Genomic DNA, 20,677 nt, shown 5'->3' with positions numbered 1-20,677 from the left:
CTGTGTTTGGTCCTTCTTTAACCTATCCCCTGGCCTCTATCATGCCTCTAAAAGATACAAAAGGCAGAGCGGCCAATGCACACCTCACTGGAACCATGGACCAATTTGTCACAAAGGTCAACTCTGTTATTGACCAAGAATTCATGCTCCTGGAACGCCGTGTTTCGCAGGATCTTGCGGCAGCCAGGAGGTCCTCCTTGGGTCTTCTTGCCAACGTGCGTTCCCCCATTCAGCAAACTTTTAATTTTGCTGCAACCACGGGCTCTGATGTGGATCTTATGGGCCAGGACTTGCCACTCAGTGGAACAGTTGCTGCTGCCCCCTTGGAAGACCAGTCCATGGCCTATGACTCTTTGCTAATTTCTCCTCGCTTGTTGCCGAATCCTTCTAGTATAGCCCCAGAGTCTGGCACTAGGCAGCTACGCGAGAGAAACCCTGGGGCAATCTCAAAAAATAAACGAGGGTGCTCCCCCATTAATGGTGGGAAGGGCAAGTCCAGTAAAAGAAAGCAAAACCCAGTAAGCCACACAGGAAAAACGAAAAAACCTCTTGCTGCCCCTGAGCAGCCTTTATTGGCACTATTGACAGATAAAGTTGCTCCCCCACCCCACTCATTATCACCCAGAATAGTGTGTCAGGATGTTACTGGGGGGACAAGCGAAGTGGTTGAGGGAAGGGCTTCAGACCTATTGTATACACATGATATATATGACGCAATTAGGCTTCTCCTTCGTCCTATAGAAGACAGAATACACAAGATTGAAAAACACTTACTTAGGATTGAACTTGGTCTTGAGGTATTGACTGACACTTCGAAGAATATTCCTCAATCTGGGGCTCCGAAAACACCGGTTAATGTAAGAGTAGAAAATCACCCGATGGTCCCTCAGGTTCAACCAGCAGTCCCCACTGAACACCAGGCATCAGCAGTAACTTATGAGCCTATACGAGTTCCCGATCACAGGAAACCCACACAGCATAGCACACTCCAACCAAAAGAGGATGTTAGGATATCTACATCTAGGACCTCAAGTGGGGCAAATATTCCTAACTTGCCACCAGAATCTTCCCCATTTGTAGTAATTTTAACAGGGGTCCCTGAACTGGGCAATAACGAAGTCGAGTCCCCCACAGCCTTGAGGAACAGGGTGGTACATTGGCTTAATAAAAATAGACCCCTGCCAATGCACAAAAGCAGTAAAATTCTCATGGTAAGAAGGGTCCCATGGGTAGGCCATTTAGCAAAGAACATAAGGGGGGACTGTATCTTAATAAATTTTAATGACCCCAAAACTGTTGAATACATCTGTAACTGGAGATATCCCAGTTCAGGAGTATCCATCAGAGCTCTCCCCCTGACCTATTTTTACCCCCCTGGCCACTTCACGGATGTGTGGACGCTTGTTCACCGGAACAGGAGGGGTTTTTCGCAAGGGGGCTGGCCCATACCCTCACCGCTACCAGACTTCACCCCTACGGAAAATCGATACAGGTGCCTAGAGGCTGTTGACTGACTGCAGGGTAATGTAGGTACATTAGGTAGCTCCCCGTCCCCCTTGGGTCGCTGCACACCTGAATTTGCTACACCATCAGAACACCCGGGTTTAGAACCACCCACTTTGACAATCTCATCCCAGAGGCCCATTATTAGCACTGATTATCATCAAGACCACCCTCCAAGTGCTTTAATTTCCCGGGAAAATCTCTCTAGTCACTTCAAGCTTGTTTCTTGGAACGTGGCAGGTCTACGCAGCAAGCTCACTCTCCCAGACTGGAGTGATTTCATCGAGGAATATGACTTATGTATGTTCCAGGAAACCTGGAGCTTTGAGCCACTGTACAAGCCGGGGTATTGTTGTTTCTCTGTACCAGCTACCTCAATTGGCCGTGGTCGCCCCTCTGGAGGTCTCATGGTATGGGTTAGGGCAGAACTTAATCTCAGGATTACCCTTAATAGCTGCTCTACGCCAGACATAATGAGACTTACCATTAAAGGTACCAAGAGCGTCCACACATGGGAACTTTTTAATGTTTATGCCCGAGGAACCCAAGGGGGCGCCAAATCCTCTACTATCACAGCCCTTTCAGGCATGCTCTCCATATGTCCCCCTGATTCTCTTCTACTCGTCGCTGGCGATCTTAACTGTTCATTTGAACCGCTTGCTATAGACGATATCTTGGGAACACATGATGAGGACACTAGATGGGGCATTCCCTCACTATCTCTTAACCCTGTAAAAAGATGGTCCCCGGTCGTAATCCAAATAAATGCTCTAGCACTAGAATTCGGGCTAAGAGCTGCTAATGGACGTACAGTTTCTGACCCAGTGGGTGCAAATACTTTTAATAGGGTACCTTGCCAAAGCAGAATTGATTACATATTGGTCGACAGGAGGGGATGGAAACGTGTTGTTGACATGACTGTAATACCATCAATCAACAGTGACCATAACCCTTTGTCCCTCAGTATGCGGGAGATGTGGCATAGGCAAGAGCAAACCCACTCATCCGGAATGCAAATGACAACTAAGGCACTCTTGCCCTCTAATTGTAACAGGTTCCTCAAATGGCATAAATGTATTCTGTGTAATACTAAACTGGTTACTTTGGAGAAAATCCTTGCAGATCAGACCGCCAGGCTCTCCATAGCATCTAGGGACACGGCTGGCCATACTAAAGTTTTTGAGGAAACCATGGACTCAATTGCCACTCTGTTTCTTGATCACAGGAAGAAATGTAAACCAAGTGTCAAGCCTGAAAAAAAGTGGTTCAACAAGGGTTGCAGATTTAAAAAAAACAGCCTGGTCCTCGCTATTAAATCTAACAACCCAGGAGAGGTCAGACAAGCAAGGCTGCATTATAGACAGGCCCTTGTTTCTGCCAAGAGGGACTGGGAAGAGCAGCGCTGGGATTGCTTAAAATCTGCGAGCCATTCAAAAAACGGCGAGCTCTTTTGGTCCATAGTGAGAAGATCCACTAATCATGACCAGGACCAAATTCCCAACCATATTACGGATAGGGAATGGTTTGACCATTTTAGGAATCTATATGTAGGAACGGAGCATATGGACGACCCTTGCACCCGAATGGGGTCCATAGCCACACGTCCAGATCACTTTTTATTCTCTAGGATTGAGAAGAAAGAGGTTGAGATCGCCATTAATAAAATTGTATCTGCAAAGGCCCCGGGCCCAGATGGTATCCCGGGTGACCTGTACAAAGCCAACACTGATGGATGGGCTGCGTATTTTGCGATTTTTATTAATGCTCTGTTGGAAGGCTCACCAGTACCCGAATCATGGAAGGGAGCTGAAGTAATTCCCATTTTTAAGAAGGGCTCTAGAGGGGACCCAGCGAACTACCGCCCAATTAGTCTCATAGATTCTGGACAGAAATTGGTCGGTAGGGTCCTCCTGGAGAGGATCCACTCCTGGGTGGATGAAAACGGCATCATGACAAAGTTCCAGGCAGGCTTTAGGGCCTGCACTAGTACAATTGACCAGGCCTTTAGACTAGTGCTTCTTTATTGGAAGGTGGTCACTATTGGTAAGGGCGCCCTTCACCTGGCGTTTATCGATCTTAAGACCACCTTTGATCTGGTTCCCCGTGATCGCCTGTGGCTGATCTTGAAGGAGATGGGCATCCCACCATATATTCTAAACCTTCTTATTCGGATGCACGAAGATAATTTTGCTCGCATCAGATGGGGGTCCCAGGAACAAAAAACTGACAAAATCATGGTGAATAGAGAGGTTCGCCAAGGTTGCGTGTTGGCACCTACGCTCTTCACATTGTTTGTGAACGGCGTAGTCTCTTATCTGCTTGAAGTTGAAGCTGACGTTCCGACATTGGCAGGTGACAAAGTCCCTGCCCTCCTTTTCGCGGATGACACGCTCCTAATATCAAAAACACCAGCAGGATTGCAGAAGCTTTTAGATCGCTTCTCTCTGTTTTGTGAGCTGAGAGGCCTTGTTATCAATACCTCCAAAACCAAACTCCTCTATTTTAATCCAACCAGATCTTTCAGATCTACCCTGACTTTGGACGGGAAACCACTTGAGCGTGTCAAGGAGTTCGATTATCTGGGGATTAGAATCTCTGACAGACTCAAGTGGCAGCCCCATGTCGATAAAATGGTGTTAAACCATAGACGGGTAGTTGGAGCCCTGGGAAAAGAATTCCGTGCCTCCACTACTAAACCCATTGCTCCAGCCTTGGACATATACGCTGCAAAGGCGGTAGGCAGTGCTCTTTACGGCGCGGAACTATGGGGCTTCTGCTGTAAAGATGCCCTTGTTTCCAGTGAAAATAGATTCTTTAGAGACCTTGCATCGCTCCCAAGGGGTACACCGACGAAACCATTACTGAGCGATTTTGGTAGGCGCTCCATCAGAGATTTAGTTACTCTCCGTCCTTTGTTATACTGGGCGCGGCTTTGGCGTACCCCTGAGCTTTCTAACTATGCCGACGGCCTAAGGGAGGTTATGAATTTGCGAGGAGCTCACAAAATTGAGTGGCTTATGAACATCAAGAAGCTACTGGTCGCAACAGGCCTCGCATCTGACCGGGATCTGGGGGCACCATTATCTAAGGAGGAAACAAAAAGAGCCTTTTGGGCATGGGTTGATGCACTGGAGTCAAGAGACCTCAATCTTGGCACTTTGACAGAGGCATTCCATCAGCACAAACCTATGCCCTTCTTAGAACCCTATCTGGACTTCATCACGAAGCCCAAGGATAGATCGCTTTTTATTCAGTTCAGGTTTGGGACCCTTCCCCTCCGTGACCGTACTAGTAAGTGGAACCCGCCGCACAAGACTCTCCTGGATTGCCCAACTTGCTTGGGTGTTATTGAAAATGTCTCCCACCTTTTTTTCGCTTGCCCAGCATATGCGCAACCAAGAATGAAATGGCTTAGGCCCGTCTGTTTGCAGTTGGGAACAAGGGATCACCTTGCCGCTCTGAGAATCCTCAAAACGGACACAAACACTACTATAGTTTGTGGGGTGGCCACATTTTTAGGCTGGGCATGGCTGATTAAGCAGAGGCTAACTAGCTCTAGCTGATTATTTTATTCATCCTCAAAGCTGCTAAAGTTTAATACATTTTTAAATATTTATTGTATAAAAACCAATCAGATTCTCTTTTTATATAACATGTTTTTAAAATGTATTTTTATGAAGTTGTGTTTTATGTACTTTTGTGCTTTTATGACATTTTATGTCGAAATAAAGCTAAAAAAAAAAAAAAGAAATGCAATGACTTGTGACTGCATGAGGACATGTTGCCATACTCCCAAGTTTCTTGTGAACCATGGAAGAAATGTAACTGATATGTGATTCTCACTGGGTTGGCTCTTGCATCTCCTATTAACCTCACCCCATCCGAAGGCATGATCGTGATACTTTAAAGAACATCAAATACAGTAGAATAAGCTTTGTATTAAAACAGTGAATTGAAAAATAACCGGAAAATGAAGGAGAAAGGAAAAACTACAACGAAAATAAATGTGTTCCATAACCTCCAAAAACTGCTTCAGGAGGAAGAGTATCTGGGAGCCAATGGAAACGAGCATTGGCAAAGTGAGAGCTATTGGCTTTGCCAATGTCTTTTAGCCAGGTTGTACAGAAGCCTGGCTGCTCTTCAGCATCACTAAAAGTTAGTAGTGTGGTACAGAATAGAAAGGCATGAGGTTGAGTGGCATAGAGTGGAGTGGAATGGAGTGGAGTTGCATGGAGTATAGTGGAGTGACATGGAGTTAAGTGGTGTGGAGTAGAGTGACGTGGCATAGAGTGGCGGGCGTACAGAAGACTAGTGTACAGTGGAGTGGCAAGGAATGACATAGAGTGTGACAGAGTGGAATGGACTGAAGTACAGTTAAGTGGCATAGATTCGGGTGTAGTAGAATTGCATTGAGTAGAGTGGTGCAGAGTTGAGTGGCGTAGAGTGCCATAGAGAGGAGTGGCATAGAGTGGTGTAGAGTGGAATGATATGGAGTGGAAATGGCGTAGATTAGAGTGGTGTAGAGTAGTACATTTGTGGGTGCAAGTAACTAAAGCATCAATAGAGACAGCAAGTAGGGTGAAAGAAACATAAATAGGAAGCCGTATTCCTGTGTTAAAAGCAGGAAAGACCATTGCACGTCCAGGAATAATACCATAACGTTTATAAAATAAAAAAGAACTAGTGCATTGCAAAAATATAAAGAAGAACAAAGAAGAGAAAGAACACATATTCCCAGTCCATGCTCCAGAAAGTAGCAATCACAAGAAAGGAAAGAAGCCTATGTGAGCTAAGCAATCAAAAGATTGCAAATAAGTGTGACAATGAAAACAACTAATGGTATACTGTGGGTGGGTTTAAGCCCACTGAACTGTAAACAATATGTGTTGCAGTGCAGCACAGCACATGCACTGTGTAGACAAGACCTGAAAACGTGCCATTAAAGAAAAAAGGGAAAGGAAGGCCTACAAAAATAATTAAAACTGAAGAAAAAAATAACAAGCATTGGTAGACCCAATAGGTCTCTCCTAAGCAGGAGCTATTGGCTTTGCCAATGTTTTTTAGCCATGTTGTAAACCAGCGTGGCTAAAAGCTAGTGACCCAGAGGAGAGTGGCATGGAGTGGAGTGGCATTGAGTGGAGTACACTGGTGTAGAGTGGAGTGGAGTAGAGTGTCGTGTAGTGGCGTAGAGTGGAATGGAGTAGAGTGGCATGACGTGTTGTGGAGTGGAGTATCATAGATTGGAGTGTCGAAGAGTTGAGTAGTGTAGAGTGGAGTGATGTAGAGTGATGTTGATGTGGTCGCAGAGTGGAGACTCGTAGAGTGTCATTGAGTGACACAGAGTGGCACAGAGTGTCGTAGAGGGGAGTGTTGTAGAGTGGAGTGATGTAGAGTGATGTTGACATGGTTGAAGATTGTTGTGGAGTGACAGAGTGGAATAGAGTGGCATGGAGTAAAGGGTCATGGAGAGGAGTGGCATAGAGAGGAATGTCATAGAATAAAGTGGTGTGGAGTGGCTTAAAGTGGCATAGAGTGGAATAGAGTGGAGTAGATATGAGGGGCATAGAGTGGAGGGGCGTAGAGTGTTATGTGATAGAGTGGAGTAGGACAGAGTTTCGTAGATTGGAGTAGAGGGACGTAGAGTGCCGTAGAGTGGAGTAGCGTGAAGTGGAGTGTCATAGAGTGGAGTGGTGTAATGTGGAGGGGCATTGAGTGGTGTATAGTGGAGTAAAGTATTATAGAGTAGAGTAGAGTGCCATTGAGTGAAGTAGAGTGACATAGAGTAAAGTGGCATAGATTATTGTAGAGTGGAGTGTCGTAGAGTGGAGTGGCATAGGATGGAGTGGCATAGAGTGGAGTAGAGTGGCCTAGAGTGAAGTGGTGTCGCATGGTGTATAGTGGAATAGAGTGTCTTAGAGTAGAGTGGCATAGAATGGAGTACAGTGAAATGAAGTAGAGTGTCATAGAGTAGAGTGGAGTATCATGGAGTGGGGTAGAGTGGCCTAGAGTGAAGTTGCATAGAATGGAGTGGCCCGAGTGTCGTAGAGTGGAGTAGTGTTGTAGAGTGGCACGAAGTAGAGTGGAGTAGAGTGGAGTAGAGTGGCATAGAGTGGAGTGGAGTAAGGTGTCGTGGAGTGGTGTAGAAAGTCGTGGAGTGGCGTAGAGTGGTGTTGATAGGCATAGAGCTCAGTGGCATAGCCGAGAAGAGTAGAGGGTGTGGTAGCGCACTACCTACAGACAACACATTTTCAATTGTAATGACTATTACATTTGCATAGACATACAGTTTTACTGCTAAAACTATACAGTGCACTAATAATGTGTGGAAATGGCATCACCTAGTGTATTGATTTGTTTGGATGGTATTAAAATATTTGTGTCAAGCGCACTTCAGAACTGCAAAAAACTGTGCTTCATTTGTGCTTTCCTAATTCTGATATATTCTGAAATATTTGCACAGTTTATTTACAGACATTTAAATTTTGTTGTGTGCTAGGAATAAATAACATTGTACAGCCTTTCCTCAGAACACCCCAATCCCCATCATGATTGTCCCATAAATCCTCTCACTTTGAAGAAACAGAAAGAAAAGTAAACACCAAACTCCCTCGGAAAATCGAATCCGACATTTGACCTCTGTCTTTGAATGCACAGCAAATGTATCAAGATAAGAACAAAATGTAAAGGCCTGTTTACTGAAAGTGAGTACTCATGGTAGAATACAGTAAACATGCTATGCTCTTCAATAGGGACACCAGGCATACTGGACAGCCAAAAACAAATAAAGCCAGCAAATAGAAAGCAAGCAAATGTGAATTACAAACCACAAAGACAATAGTAAGCAATAGGTGGAATGCATTCCTAGGGCAGCTTTCCTAATGCCCCCAAAAAGTCTTTGTAAACAGACATCTGCACTGTCTGGTAGACTTTGAACTAATAATGTAGAGATCTCCGCTTTTCAGACTGGTGAAGATTAACCACTTTAAGTAGGTGGAAGACCATAGGCTCACTATTAGAGACTGTGGTGCCAAGATGAGCACAAAATATATCTACCTAATAATTACGTAATTCAGTCTCCATGCACAAGACCATCCTATTTTCATCACTGGCTGACAAAATGGCTGCCTTACAGGAATCCTTGCTATCAAGTCAGTAGCCATAGCTGGAAACATGGCAAACAACCTGCGTTTTAATCATTCTGTGAATGGTGAAGTGACAGGAACCTGCTGAAAGTGTGTTGGCACCATGCGCATTGAAGAGTGGTGGAAGAAACACGTAGCTTTACAAAAGGCCTGTCAAGGAGGGAAGCTATAGCAGCCTTTTTTTTACTGGAAAACACTTCCATTATTGCGAGAGAAGCAAGGGAAGGTGAGAGGCATTGGGGTGGTGCAGATGTCCAAACTCAATGTGCATCGGTTTCTTGATGCTGAATGTCCTGCATTTGCGGATGGTAAACTTTCCCTACTTTGCTCACCTTAGCAGGCAAAGTTTATTCAAGTTTTTAAAGGCTACAGTGAAGGCTATTGGGTGGAACGTGGCCTCGGGCAGTGTAAACCAGAGAGTAGGTGCTCTGACATGGGTCTGTAGTGTGGGAGTTTGGCAACAATGAAAGGTGTCTCTTGTTTGTGGCTCTTGTTTGTTGTGGGTTAGTGAATGATGCACAGTTATTTGGTTAGAAACCTCTCGCTGTTGCCAATCAGAAGAGATCAAACAGGGCTGGTAAGATGTAGTTGATCCACGTGACCCAGCAGGATGCAGCATTTTGAACTCTTGCTCATTTTTGGAAGAGAAATTTTGGAAGGTTGTGATAAATTATTCAGCATGAGCTGAATCTGTATAAAGTAATAGCAATTAAGAGAGTCGCTTTGCATGGGAACATCAGCTAAGCGAGAAAACGTTTGACAGTGCAGGGGTGATGGAAGCATGGGCTACCAAACAAGTGCATTTGGGGTGCTAGAGTGAGGTCAGCATCACAGTGGATCCTCAGGTCTTTGACTGAGATGGAGGGTGTAGGCATCAATCAGTTGTAGATGGAGAGAGGGGGAATGGCCAGTCCGGAGGGTGGAATTGGTGATGAGGACGTAAGATTTATCATCGAGTTTCAGCCAGTTTCATGCTAGGTGGGGTCAGTGTTTCACTCCAAATCATAAGAAGGGTTCAGATAGACAGGAGGACTATATCTGTGCTAAAACACCCCACTTTAACATAAGATAAACTTAGTCTTAGCTTCATTATTAACACCTCACATACGTGGGTAATTAGCTCATTTAATCATTCTTCCGACAACAAAAGGCTGAGTGATCCTATGTTCGAGTACAAGGAAAAGCCTGTGAGCTTTAATCCAGTGCAGGTTCATGTCATGTAATATCTCTTCCAGGTCTTCTGAAGCTATTATTCTATGCTAATTGTTGTCACACTTTTACCTGGAATAAAGTTAGATTAAGTATAACTACAAATGCACAATCCAATCTGCAGTTCCTCCATTGTTATAACATACTTGAAGACTAAATTGGACTCCATAGATAGCACATTCTTTTAAATCCTAAATTGGATTCAATTGATAGAAATTCCTTTTGTGGCAGATCATTCTCATCAGTCAGGATTGCCCAATGTGGTTCTGTGGTGTTCAGTCGATGCCAGATTTTAATTAAACCCACTGACAATGTAAATAACTTATATAGATTTAGTGAATTTAAGTTTATCTTATGAGAGTATCCTCAAAATCTGGCATGGATTGGCCTCCCATTCAATGACTTTGGACTTTCCTGCTAAGGTCTCCAGTTCCCAGTAAGGGTTTTATATTTTGCAAAGACTAAATGAATGCACCTTTTCCATCTTCTGTTCTACTCCTAGAACCTCAGAACGGACATTGTGATTGACATCGGTTGCAGCATAAATCCTGGCGTTGATATAGGGCAGGTGAGTACGTTCCATTAGATTCTGTATGTTGTTACATGGAGGAACCTTAAATTATATTTCCTGCTCTTGGGGTCGTTGGAAATTTGATTTATCTTGTCATTTCTGAGTTTATTTAAATTACTAATAGGCATGTCTTTCTAGACCTTGGGTGATGCTCTTTTGTATTGTCGGCATTGAAGGATCTTGCATGGTTACTAATTGTGACGTTGCCAATCTGTGCATACAGTATATAGGGACGAGGCTCTGGTGTGGCTAAAGCCAGGCACTCTTCAGCTATCCTGTCAAGAACACTAATTGAGTTAATCTGCCTTGTATTAAGTCCCCGTGCCTGCATGGCCAAGCCGTTCCATGTATGATGCCTGCATTTCTTGACCAAGTGCCACATTTGCATATGGATGTATCCTTACTTTTGAACAAACTGAAAGGTTACTATTTTAAAAGTGAGATTTTATTTTAATATTGCATTGTGCCTTATGTTACAATAGTGCACATTTTTCTCTTTCGCAGATCGAAGGGGCTTTTGTTCAAGGCCTTGGACTTTTTACAATGGAAGAGCTAAGATTCTCTCCCGGGGGAGTCCTGTACACCCGTGGGCCTGGACAGTACAAAATCCCATCCGTATGTGATATTCCTGAGCAGTTTAAGGTATTCCTGCTGACCTCGTCGCCGAATCCATGTGCCCTCTACTCCTCCAAAGTAAGTACATGGTTCACTTTCCTATGAAAGACACGTTAGTTACAAGGGTTTCACAAATCTGCTATACATACCGTTCCTTCTGTAACCCCGATTAAGAAATGCCATCCTTCTGGTTTACACATGGTTCACATATCCTGCTTTCTGTAATATTTTATAGGAGGATGAATGGTGATAAAAATGTGCTTGGTTTCAGAGACAAGACTGATGAATTGCTAAAGTAACTTTCTTTTGAAATGCAGAGAATGCATTTCATTTGCTTTTGCGTAATTATGCAATATTTTGAAAAAAATACACAAATTGCAAACCCGTCATTTTTAGCATTCTTATTTTCCCTGAATGCGTCCTCGCATCAATATTTGATTGTTATTTAAAAAACCACCCACCTAAAACACATTTGTCAGGAACAACAGCCGGTCACGTTCTTGTTGTTTGCACTGTTCTTGCGCCTCGTACTTTACTTTTGCCAGGAACAGCAGTGTTGTGTCCTGCTGGACACGTTCTAGTGTCTCAGCAGACACTGAGTTTGTTAACCACTCCCTTGGGGGAGTTGACACACATGCACCCCACACCCATCCATCACAGGCGTCACGAATGACGTGAGCCTGTTAATATAAGGGCCCGGGTGCACCTGCTTGTGGCCAGTTCCAGTACATCAATAACGTGTCCGTATAGTCTTTTGTTATGATGTGGTTCTAGCGGCCTAAGACGCAACAAGCAGCATAATTAACAAGCATTGGCATAGCCAATAGATCTGGCTTTTGGGACCTTATAAATACTTAGTTATGCAGCACAATATCCTTGGTGCATAGGAGACGTTTCCTAAGATGGAACAGCGTGAAAACATTTCTAAAAACAAATTATTAGCAATGAACAGAAAGTGCATTTTCCTTGTTGCTGAAGCTAGCCATACATTTAACCCAATTTTGCCATACACTATGGTACTCAAAAGAGGCAAGACAGACAAAATCCAGCACACTTTCTACTCTAATGCGCATGACAGTCTCTCCCGCTTAGACTACATGCTTGCCCCTGCCTCCCAAGTAGCTCTTATTCACGAAATTAGGCATCTCCCAAGGGGTATATCTGACCACTCTCCTCTATGGGCCCATTTCGTACTGGACCACACGCAAGTAGGACGCATCGCCCCCATAAATCCCTGGCATTTTAAGAACCCTAAGATACGTGGGGAACTGATCAAAGCTATCGACAACTACTTTACAGAAAACGAAAACTCGGTCAATTCCCCGCAAACACTTTGGGAGGCGTTTAAAACTGTCATCCGAGGTCAAGCCATGTCCCTCATAGCGGGGGAAAAAAAGGATAGACTACAGGACATCTCTGACGCTGAACATCGAGTGCACCAGCTGGAACATACAGTTAACACAAACCCTACACCTGACGCGATGCATGAACTCAAGCTCTGTCAAGACGAATATCGGGCCTAGGTTACTGACCGAGCCAAAACGCTGGGGCAAGAAAAAATGGGCCGTATATATGATTGGGGAGCCAAGGCGGGAAAACTGATTGCCTGGCTCGATAGGAGAGAACGTGCTAGCCGCCTAGTCCCTGAACTCCTGGGGGCTGACGGACACCCTGTTACAGACCCTCAGGAGATAGCTACTCAATTTGCAACCCACTACTCTACAATTTACACGTCGGGTGCCCCCCACACGGTTGACGACTCCCTTGATCTTCTCAGGGACATTTCCCTTCCCACCCTTTCAGAGGCGGACCGCCAATTCTTAGACAGCTCCCTCTCCACCGAGGAACTCGCAATAGCGATACGAGCGCTCCGCCCGGGTAAGGCTCTTGGCCCCAACGGTATCCCTATCGAGCTGTACAAGCTTCGGCCTGATAAATTAGGTCACTATCTCAGGTCCATGTACATCTCCAGCCTGGACAGGGGGATACTGCCTCTGGACCAACGCTTGGCCACGATCGTTACCATACACAAGGAGGGGAAGCCCAAAGTGGATTGCTCCTCCTATCGGCCTATTTCATTACTAAACGCAGAGCCCAAAATACTTGCCAAGGTTTTAGCTAACAGACTGATTAAGGTTGTAGGGGACCTGGTCCATCCTGACCAGTCGGGCTTTATGCCCAGGCGGAACACTGCCCTGAATTTGTGCAGAGTACATGGGGTGCTGGGTAGGGCCCACACAATACAAGAGGACGCAATCATAGCTTCCTTAGATGCTACTATGGCTTTCGACACCCTTGAATGGCCCTATCTATTTGCAGTGCTAACAAAGTTCGGCCTTGGTCCGGTTTTTATCAGCTGGGTGAAACTCCTCTACGCCAGGCCCATGGCGCAGGAAGTAGTAAATAACAGAAAGTCTGCCCCCTTCGAACTTGGGCGGGGCACCCGCCAGGGCTGCCCCCTTTCTCCCCTCCTGTTCGCACTGGCCCCCGAACCCTTCGCCGCCTGGATCCGCAGCGATCGGTCCATTCGTGGACTGCGATGTGCACTGGGATGGGAAGACAGGATATCGCTGTACGCGGATGACGTTCTTCTCTACCTCGCCTCCCCTAAGAGCTCCCTCACTGTCCTACTAGATATCCTGAACATCTTTGGGAGATACTCGGGCTTCCGAGTTAACTGGCAGAAGTCATTCATATATGTCCTCAGTGGTGACACCCCACAATTATCCCGAAACTGCCCAATATCAATAGCCTCAGACGGATTCAAATACCTAGGCATTTTTCTCTCTAGGGATCAGACTCTACGATATGCGCGCAACTTAACCCCGCCCCTGCAATGCCTTAAGAGCGACATTCTGCACTGGAAAACGCTCCCTATCTCCTTGCTGGGCAGAGCGGCATTATTCAAAATGATGTCGCTGCCACGCTTCCTCTATGCATTGCAGAATGCCGCTGATCCCGTTCCTAACTCATACTTTGGGGAGATAGAGAGCCTCCAGAGGGCTCTTCTTTGGGGGGGCAGGCCACGCATAGCTCTATCGAAGCTCACGCTTGGCTGGTATGATGGTGGAATTGGAGTGCCTGACATTAAACGATGTTATTGGGCAGCTCATTTAATTGCGATCAATCATGGCACCTATGGCCCCCCCGATGCCCCGGGATTCCGTATGGACCGCTGGCTCCTGCCCTGCGGGGTGTACGGTCGAGCATTGTACTACACTCCTGGTAAGTTCCCCCTGACAGGGCCTACCAAACATACGACCAATATATGGCACACTGCCACACAGTCACTGGGCTGGGCCAACAGATTAACGCGTGCTACCCCGCTTTGGGATTCACAAAAACTAGGATACCTGGGAGACTCCAAGGGGTTTGACAAGTGGGACTTGATCGGTATCTCCACAATTGGTGACCTTTGGGAGGCGGGGGGAATCAAACCGTTTAGTGCTTTGCAGACTCAATACTCACTCGCCGACACCGAACTGTTCCGATACCTTCAGGTCCGCCACGCGATGCGGTCCGCACTGCCAAGGGACGTCCCATTACCTGATAGCACCCCCCTAGAGGATAGACTTCTTGATGGATACTTGCCCGAGCGGGCCATATCTCTGACATACAAAAAATTGATCAACAACATGCAAGACCCTCTAACCCTACTGAGAGAAAAATGGACGGGGGTCGGTATAGAACTAGATGATGAGGGGTGGCAGGCAGCGATCTCATCCCCTAAAACAGTCGCAATATCAGCAAGGCTCCGCCTAGTGCAGCTTAAAATATTACACAGAACTTATCTCACTGGGCCGCAACTGGTACACATGGGGACACAAACTGATGGGTCCTGCAGACGGGGATGCACCCAACCGGGTATTTTTATCCACATCATATGGCACTGTGGGATAATACAGGGGTACTGGCAGAAGATACACGCGGTTCTTAGTGAGGTCCTGGAGGTTGAACTCCGACCTGAGGCTCCTAGGTGTCTCCTTAATATATGGGAGCCCACGGACCTCAACGCCTATGCCATACAATGGGTCACGCTTGCCTGTATGATCGCTAAAAGAAACATCGCACAGCACTGGGGGGCCCCACAGGCACCTAAAATCGCAGACTGGAAAAAGGACCTTGATTGGTGCATGCAACGGGAAAAATCTGTTTACATTGCACGGGGATGCCCCCGGAAGTGGTCTAAGATATGGACCCCTTGGAACTTGTACCGAGGTGAAATTTGTGTCCCCCCAGACTGGATGAGCCAGATATCCCCCCTTCCCCGTAACTCCAACGACAAAAGCATATTGTGTTCTGATAACCCCTTGTGTGTGCCATTACATATGTTGTACCTATGTGAATCTATGCCTTGTTGTCGAAGTTTTTATAATAAAAAGAGTTTAAAAAAAAAAAAGAGGCAAGACAGTAGGAGGTGCATTACAGACCAATTTTATTGGACACCCCCTACCGCCCCCAAAAAATACATACAGTGTAAAGATAGAATAAGGTCAAAGAAAAAAAAGAGCCAACCATAACATCGATGCAACAGGGCTGCCTTGACATTGCTCAATACATGTTAATAATTTGGAACTTCAGCTCCACCAGTGGCACAGTGTGATCTGTGGCAGAATGGTGGTCTTGCTCACTGGTGACACTAATTTGTAACAATGATATTTTTAAACAGCTGGAAGCGAATACCTTCTCTTTTAGTGGGCAGAGTACATTGTGTGAACGAGTAAACATAGCCGCAAACCAATTACATCCAGAGCAGGATGCACAGGCAGCCCAGGGCACAAGAATTCTTATGGACTTTATAGTCACAACTGAGCACCCTCTGGGAATAATGTTTACAATAAAGTAATCAACTTGCAGATTCCCACAACACATCCAAGGCCTGGTATAAAGGGGCGGAATTAGTGACCAGGTGATGACGTTGCCACTACTTCGTACAACAAACTTGACCTTGAGGACAAATAAAATGAAAACGTTCACGTTTCCTACATTTGAATCCAGGGAAGGGCCTTGGCAATGGGCGTACGTGGGCCTGGCATCCTCGAGATCAGCTTGCTCACCCAGGGCACAGGAAGAAGACAGATGAGGCTGTGGTGCATCAGCTGGGCACCCCCAGTGACCTCTTCCTGTTCTGGAGACGGTTACATAAGTCCCCGTGCGTCGGAGATTATCGACACGCGGGGGCACAGAGCGTGGAGCCGCCGCAAATCAGCAGTCTTTGAAGAGATTATTGGTGCACGGTGATAATATCTTATCCAGACCGGGCCGGGGCTCCCCAGATTATTGCAGGATATGTTAATGTGCAGGGTCTTTACATGGCGCATTACTATGGCAGCTATACGGTCTAGGAACACTAGCAACGCTGGCAGAATACAGGAGGGATGCACAGAGGGCTGAAGGACAAGATCACATGGTTGGGTCAGGCACAGTAAGGGAAGCTGGGAGAACTGCTATCTCAGGAATGTACAGTCCACAGCTGACCCACTAGATGTGCGGGTGGCGAAGGAAGAAGGCTGTGGTGACAGTCTAGTGTGCAGAGTGGTAGTGTCTGGAGTTTGGGGCAATGTCGAGAAATAAACTAAGCGAGGAGGAACATTTCATTACAAAGAGAGCATAAAAAAACTGCGCCTGGTGGGAGGCTTGGGAGTGTGCGTGTGTGTATGTATGAGTGACCAATGGTCAGATGTATGTGTGACGTCACACAACATGGGGACAGACGAGTAACTCAAGGAAGAAGGCGGCCAGACCTAGAAAATGAGAAAAGCACAGGCCTCATGTGCAAAGACCAGATAGTTATATTAACCTTGCAGAATTCGTTAAGGAGCAAGGCCGTCGGGGTTGGTCTAAGCTGTTCCGAATCCCATAGTATAATGAGAACAACAGACGGGTCTCTGTTAGTTAAACAAAGGTAAATTGACCCAAATTTATTGTAATAAACTATCGGGGACCTAAATGTCAGTCGCTTGCAGAAAAGCGAGTCAAGCATGTTTTTAACCCCTTGCCTGCTCATGACGGAACCACTCCGTCATGAGCCACGGGCGCGCTGTGCTAATGACGGAGTGGTTCCGTCATGCTGCGGCCGTTGGCGGCCGCTCCGCCCACGCGGCACTGATTCCCCGCCTGTGCGGGCGAACAATGCAAGTGGGCGGAGTCGTGACGGAACCACTCCGTCATGAGCACAGCTCGCCCGTGACTCATGACGGCGTGGTTCCGTCACGAGCATGGCGGCGCCGCGGTGACCCCGAACCCCCCAGCGCCGCGGCGGAATTCGTGCCGCGACGAAGGGGTTAAACAACCCACTCTTCCTCAACATTCTATGTTCACAAGCATTGGCCGTGCAGCCTTGAAAATGATACGGCCGCGCGGCCTGCGAAAGTGAAAGTGATTGAGGACGAGATAAAGCACGACGGAGGTAAGACACATGGCGGCTGCGCGCGTGCATGCTCACGTGCACGCAAGCTTTAGGCCACAGGCAGCACTTTGAAACCAGTACACTAAATGTCTCGGCCAGACCAGCGCATGCGCTGGATCAGGCGAGACCTAAAAAGCAGCGTGGTGTAAAGACGTAATTTCGTGACGTAACACAAAATTCCTGAAATGACGCACATTACACTTTCGTAATTTAAATTTCTCAAGGGCCTTTTGTTATTACCTCTTTTGGATACTCCAACAATATGAAAATATTTTTGAGCAACATTATGGTAGACTCCAGAGAACATTAACAGGACCGGTACATCTGAGGAGGTTCCTTGGTGGTTAGAGAGTCCCAGGTTAGAGAATCAACCCTCAGGGGTAGCAAGCTCCGAATCAGCGTAGTAACTTTTGGTATAGTTGGCAGAGACCCTAGATATTATTTTCAAATCCATCCTCGAATACCTTCGATTTACCACTGTGAATGACTTGGAAATCCATTTCTGGGTAGGATACACTTAGACACTGGCGACTGCTCCTTTTTTCTAAATGTATTTGTATACCTAAATATTTCTCACCCAGCTTTTAAATGAAGCACAGTGATCTATAACACAGGCTTTATTTGAGCTTGTTAAGTATGATTAATGTCAGGGCAAAGATTGTATCGCTGTAAATTGAAAGATGGTTTGGTCTTGCCCATTGTATGACATCAGCCCCTTGAATGGTAAGATAGGCTCAGCCAATCAGAATGTTTTGAATGTTAGCGCTGCCGGCTGTCACGAATGGACACAGAGTATACAGTGACAATGGGTCTGTTTGTCTGTCTGTGTTGGGTGAAAGAAGGGGGCACAAGTCGAAAGTCTTATTGCTCATATGCTGTCAAGTGTTAAATAATGTTAGCATTCTAAGCCAGGTGTCTCCAACCAGTCGTTTGCGATCTACCAGTAGCTTGCAGAAACCTTCACAGTAGCTCCCAGTCTTGAGTTAATTTTTAACTAAGAACTGCAATAAATAATTGTTACATATTCCGTTTAAAGTTAAGGAAAGGCTATGTTTATTTTACATTATTATCAGGCTGCAGATAGCACTGCCTTATAAGGAGCAGTGCTCAGTAAGATTTATGACCCATGTGGGTTACAGACATTCACAACTGAAGCACTGAGGTATTTAACTCTTAAATAAAAGTAGTTCTCAATTCAATATTGGAGCATGAGAACAAAATGATATTTCTGAATGCTTTCATATGAGAGAAAATTAAAATGAAGAGTTAATTTAATGATTAAGTTAACTCTTCATTTTATTTTTCTCCCTTTTCATAGTGTCGCATTTACACACAGCAGGCATCTTGCTCCCAGTGGCTGGTAGATGCACTAGCATATTTATAACTGAAAAATACAGCCATTTTTTAAATGGCAAAAATGTAAAGTGCATAAAATTTTTCATTAAGTGCAGAAAATGTTCCTTATTATGAACATTTCTGCAGAACTTTTTTCTACACCAGGAATGCTTATCAGGGCATAGAGGCGGATGAATCCACCACATTGCACTAAATGCAGACGACCTTCTGATCTTTTTTTACAAAATAAGTCTCTTGTAGGCACTTGAGGACTACTTGAGCAATTTGGATTGATTTCTGGCCTGAGAGTTAATTGGCAGAATTCATGCGTGTTTCCTACGTTGGCAGATCGGGGGGGGGGGGGTTGATGGTTCTGCAATGGAACCCCCGATGTTTGCAGTATTTCGGGGTAGAGACCTTCCACAATGCATTTGACTTGCTTGAGGGGAATGTTGCAAAGGGAATCTGGCCTCTCAGAACAAGCATGGACTTTTAGAAGACGCTTCCCCCCTCAGTTGCGGACCGCGTTGCACTATTTCTAAAGAATTACACTCCCCGCCTATTATATTTGTTCATGGTACTGCCAGTGTAGGTTCCTCGGGCGCTGTTTCTAGAAAGTGATTCGCTTATCATTGCTTTTATCAGGGGATGGGGCCGCAGATGAGTAGCCCTGGCCACGTTGCAGAGACTGGTAGGGGATGGAGGGCCTGCAGTTCCCGACTTTGAATCTTAATATCTGGTGGCACAACTCCAACGGCTGATGCAGTGGTTGGCAGGTAGACTGACATCTGGGCAGGAGTTGGGTCTTTTTATCCCTGAACTTCATCGATCGATCAGAGTGCTAATAAGGCTCAGGTACCCTAATGAGGGGCATACCATGGAATTTCAGGTGCTGCAGCGATGTTGGGCTCGCCTTCAGAAAACACGTGCAAAAGTCCTATACTCACCAAATATTCCCATGGAACTGCTATAGGTATTGCCACATGAGGGAACTGGAGAGGACTGGCGGAGTGGGTGGCTGCAGGAGCGTACATACTTAGTGGCTTGTTTGGAGATGAGATACTCCTCCCATTTGAGGAGTTCCGAACGGGGCATGATCTGCCTCAGGGCCACTTTCTGCTGCATGGAGCCGTGACAGCTGCAATACATAAACACTGGGGTGTGGGCATGTCAGAACCTTTGCATCACAAGAGCTGTCAATATATGGTTACCTCATCGGGGACCATTAAGGCCGTTACCTTTCTATATAAGATGATAAGGGAGGTCATGTTTCAGCCCCTCTGAGTTAGATGGGAGGAAGACTTGGGGAACCTCATACCCGAAGATGATTGGTCGGGTATATTGGAGAGAGTACCCAAATCTCAAGAAATCCCCTTTTTAAACATATAAATGTCTATGTTGTACATAGGGCATATCTCACCCCTGGGCGTATAAATAGATCTTTTCATACAATGAGTGCGAAGTGTCCAAGATGCGGAGAGGTAGGAGAAGAATTTATACACGTGATCTGGTATTGTCCGATACTCACTGCCAACTGGGAGGTAGTCACTAGTGTGCTCACTGAGGTCATTGAGAGGGAGGTCCCCTGCCATCCAGAGCACTGCTTATTAAGCTGGTTTCGACATACTGCTAAAACCAAAGCCATGAGTAGGTTTAAGGACCTAGCTTATATTCTTGCAAAGCGGGAAATTACAAGGAATTGGAAAGCCCCAGGGGAACCCCAGGTGGTGATATGGAGAACTAGAATGACGAGAGGGCTATGAAAGTGCAGGGCAGCTCCGAGAGGCTAGATGTGGCCAAGGGTCACTAGATATGGCCAGAGCCTGGTAGGTGCTGGTGGACTGTGTAACAAACCCAGAACTTTAATCTCTGGGTGCATCATGAGGGACTCCC

General features: G+C 45.9%; 1 protein-coding gene across 3 annotated transcripts in view; it reads left to right on the top strand.

Moving 5' to 3' along the window:
- The window catches only part of LOC146858231 (aldehyde oxidase-like), a 623,555-nt gene that overhangs the window by 595,220 nt on the left and 7,658 nt on the right, over positions 1 to 20,677 (top strand). For all 3 annotated transcript variants that reach the window (XM_085649038.1, XM_085649037.1, XM_085649036.1), the window contains 2 exons: positions 10,357 to 10,422; positions 10,930 to 11,118. In XM_085649038.1, the coding sequence (XP_085505164.1) occupies positions 10,357 to 10,422; positions 10,930 to 11,118 (255 nt within the window). The remainder of the gene's footprint in view (positions 1 to 10,356; positions 10,423 to 10,929; positions 11,119 to 20,677) is intronic.

This window comes from Triturus cristatus, chromosome 3_2 (genome assembly GCF_964204655.1).
Source record: "Triturus cristatus chromosome 3_2, aTriCri1.1, whole genome shotgun sequence".
In the NCBI taxonomy this organism is placed as follows: Eukaryota; Metazoa; Chordata; class Amphibia; order Caudata; family Salamandridae; genus Triturus; species Triturus cristatus.
This window is presented reverse-complemented; position numbering and strand designations above follow the sequence as displayed.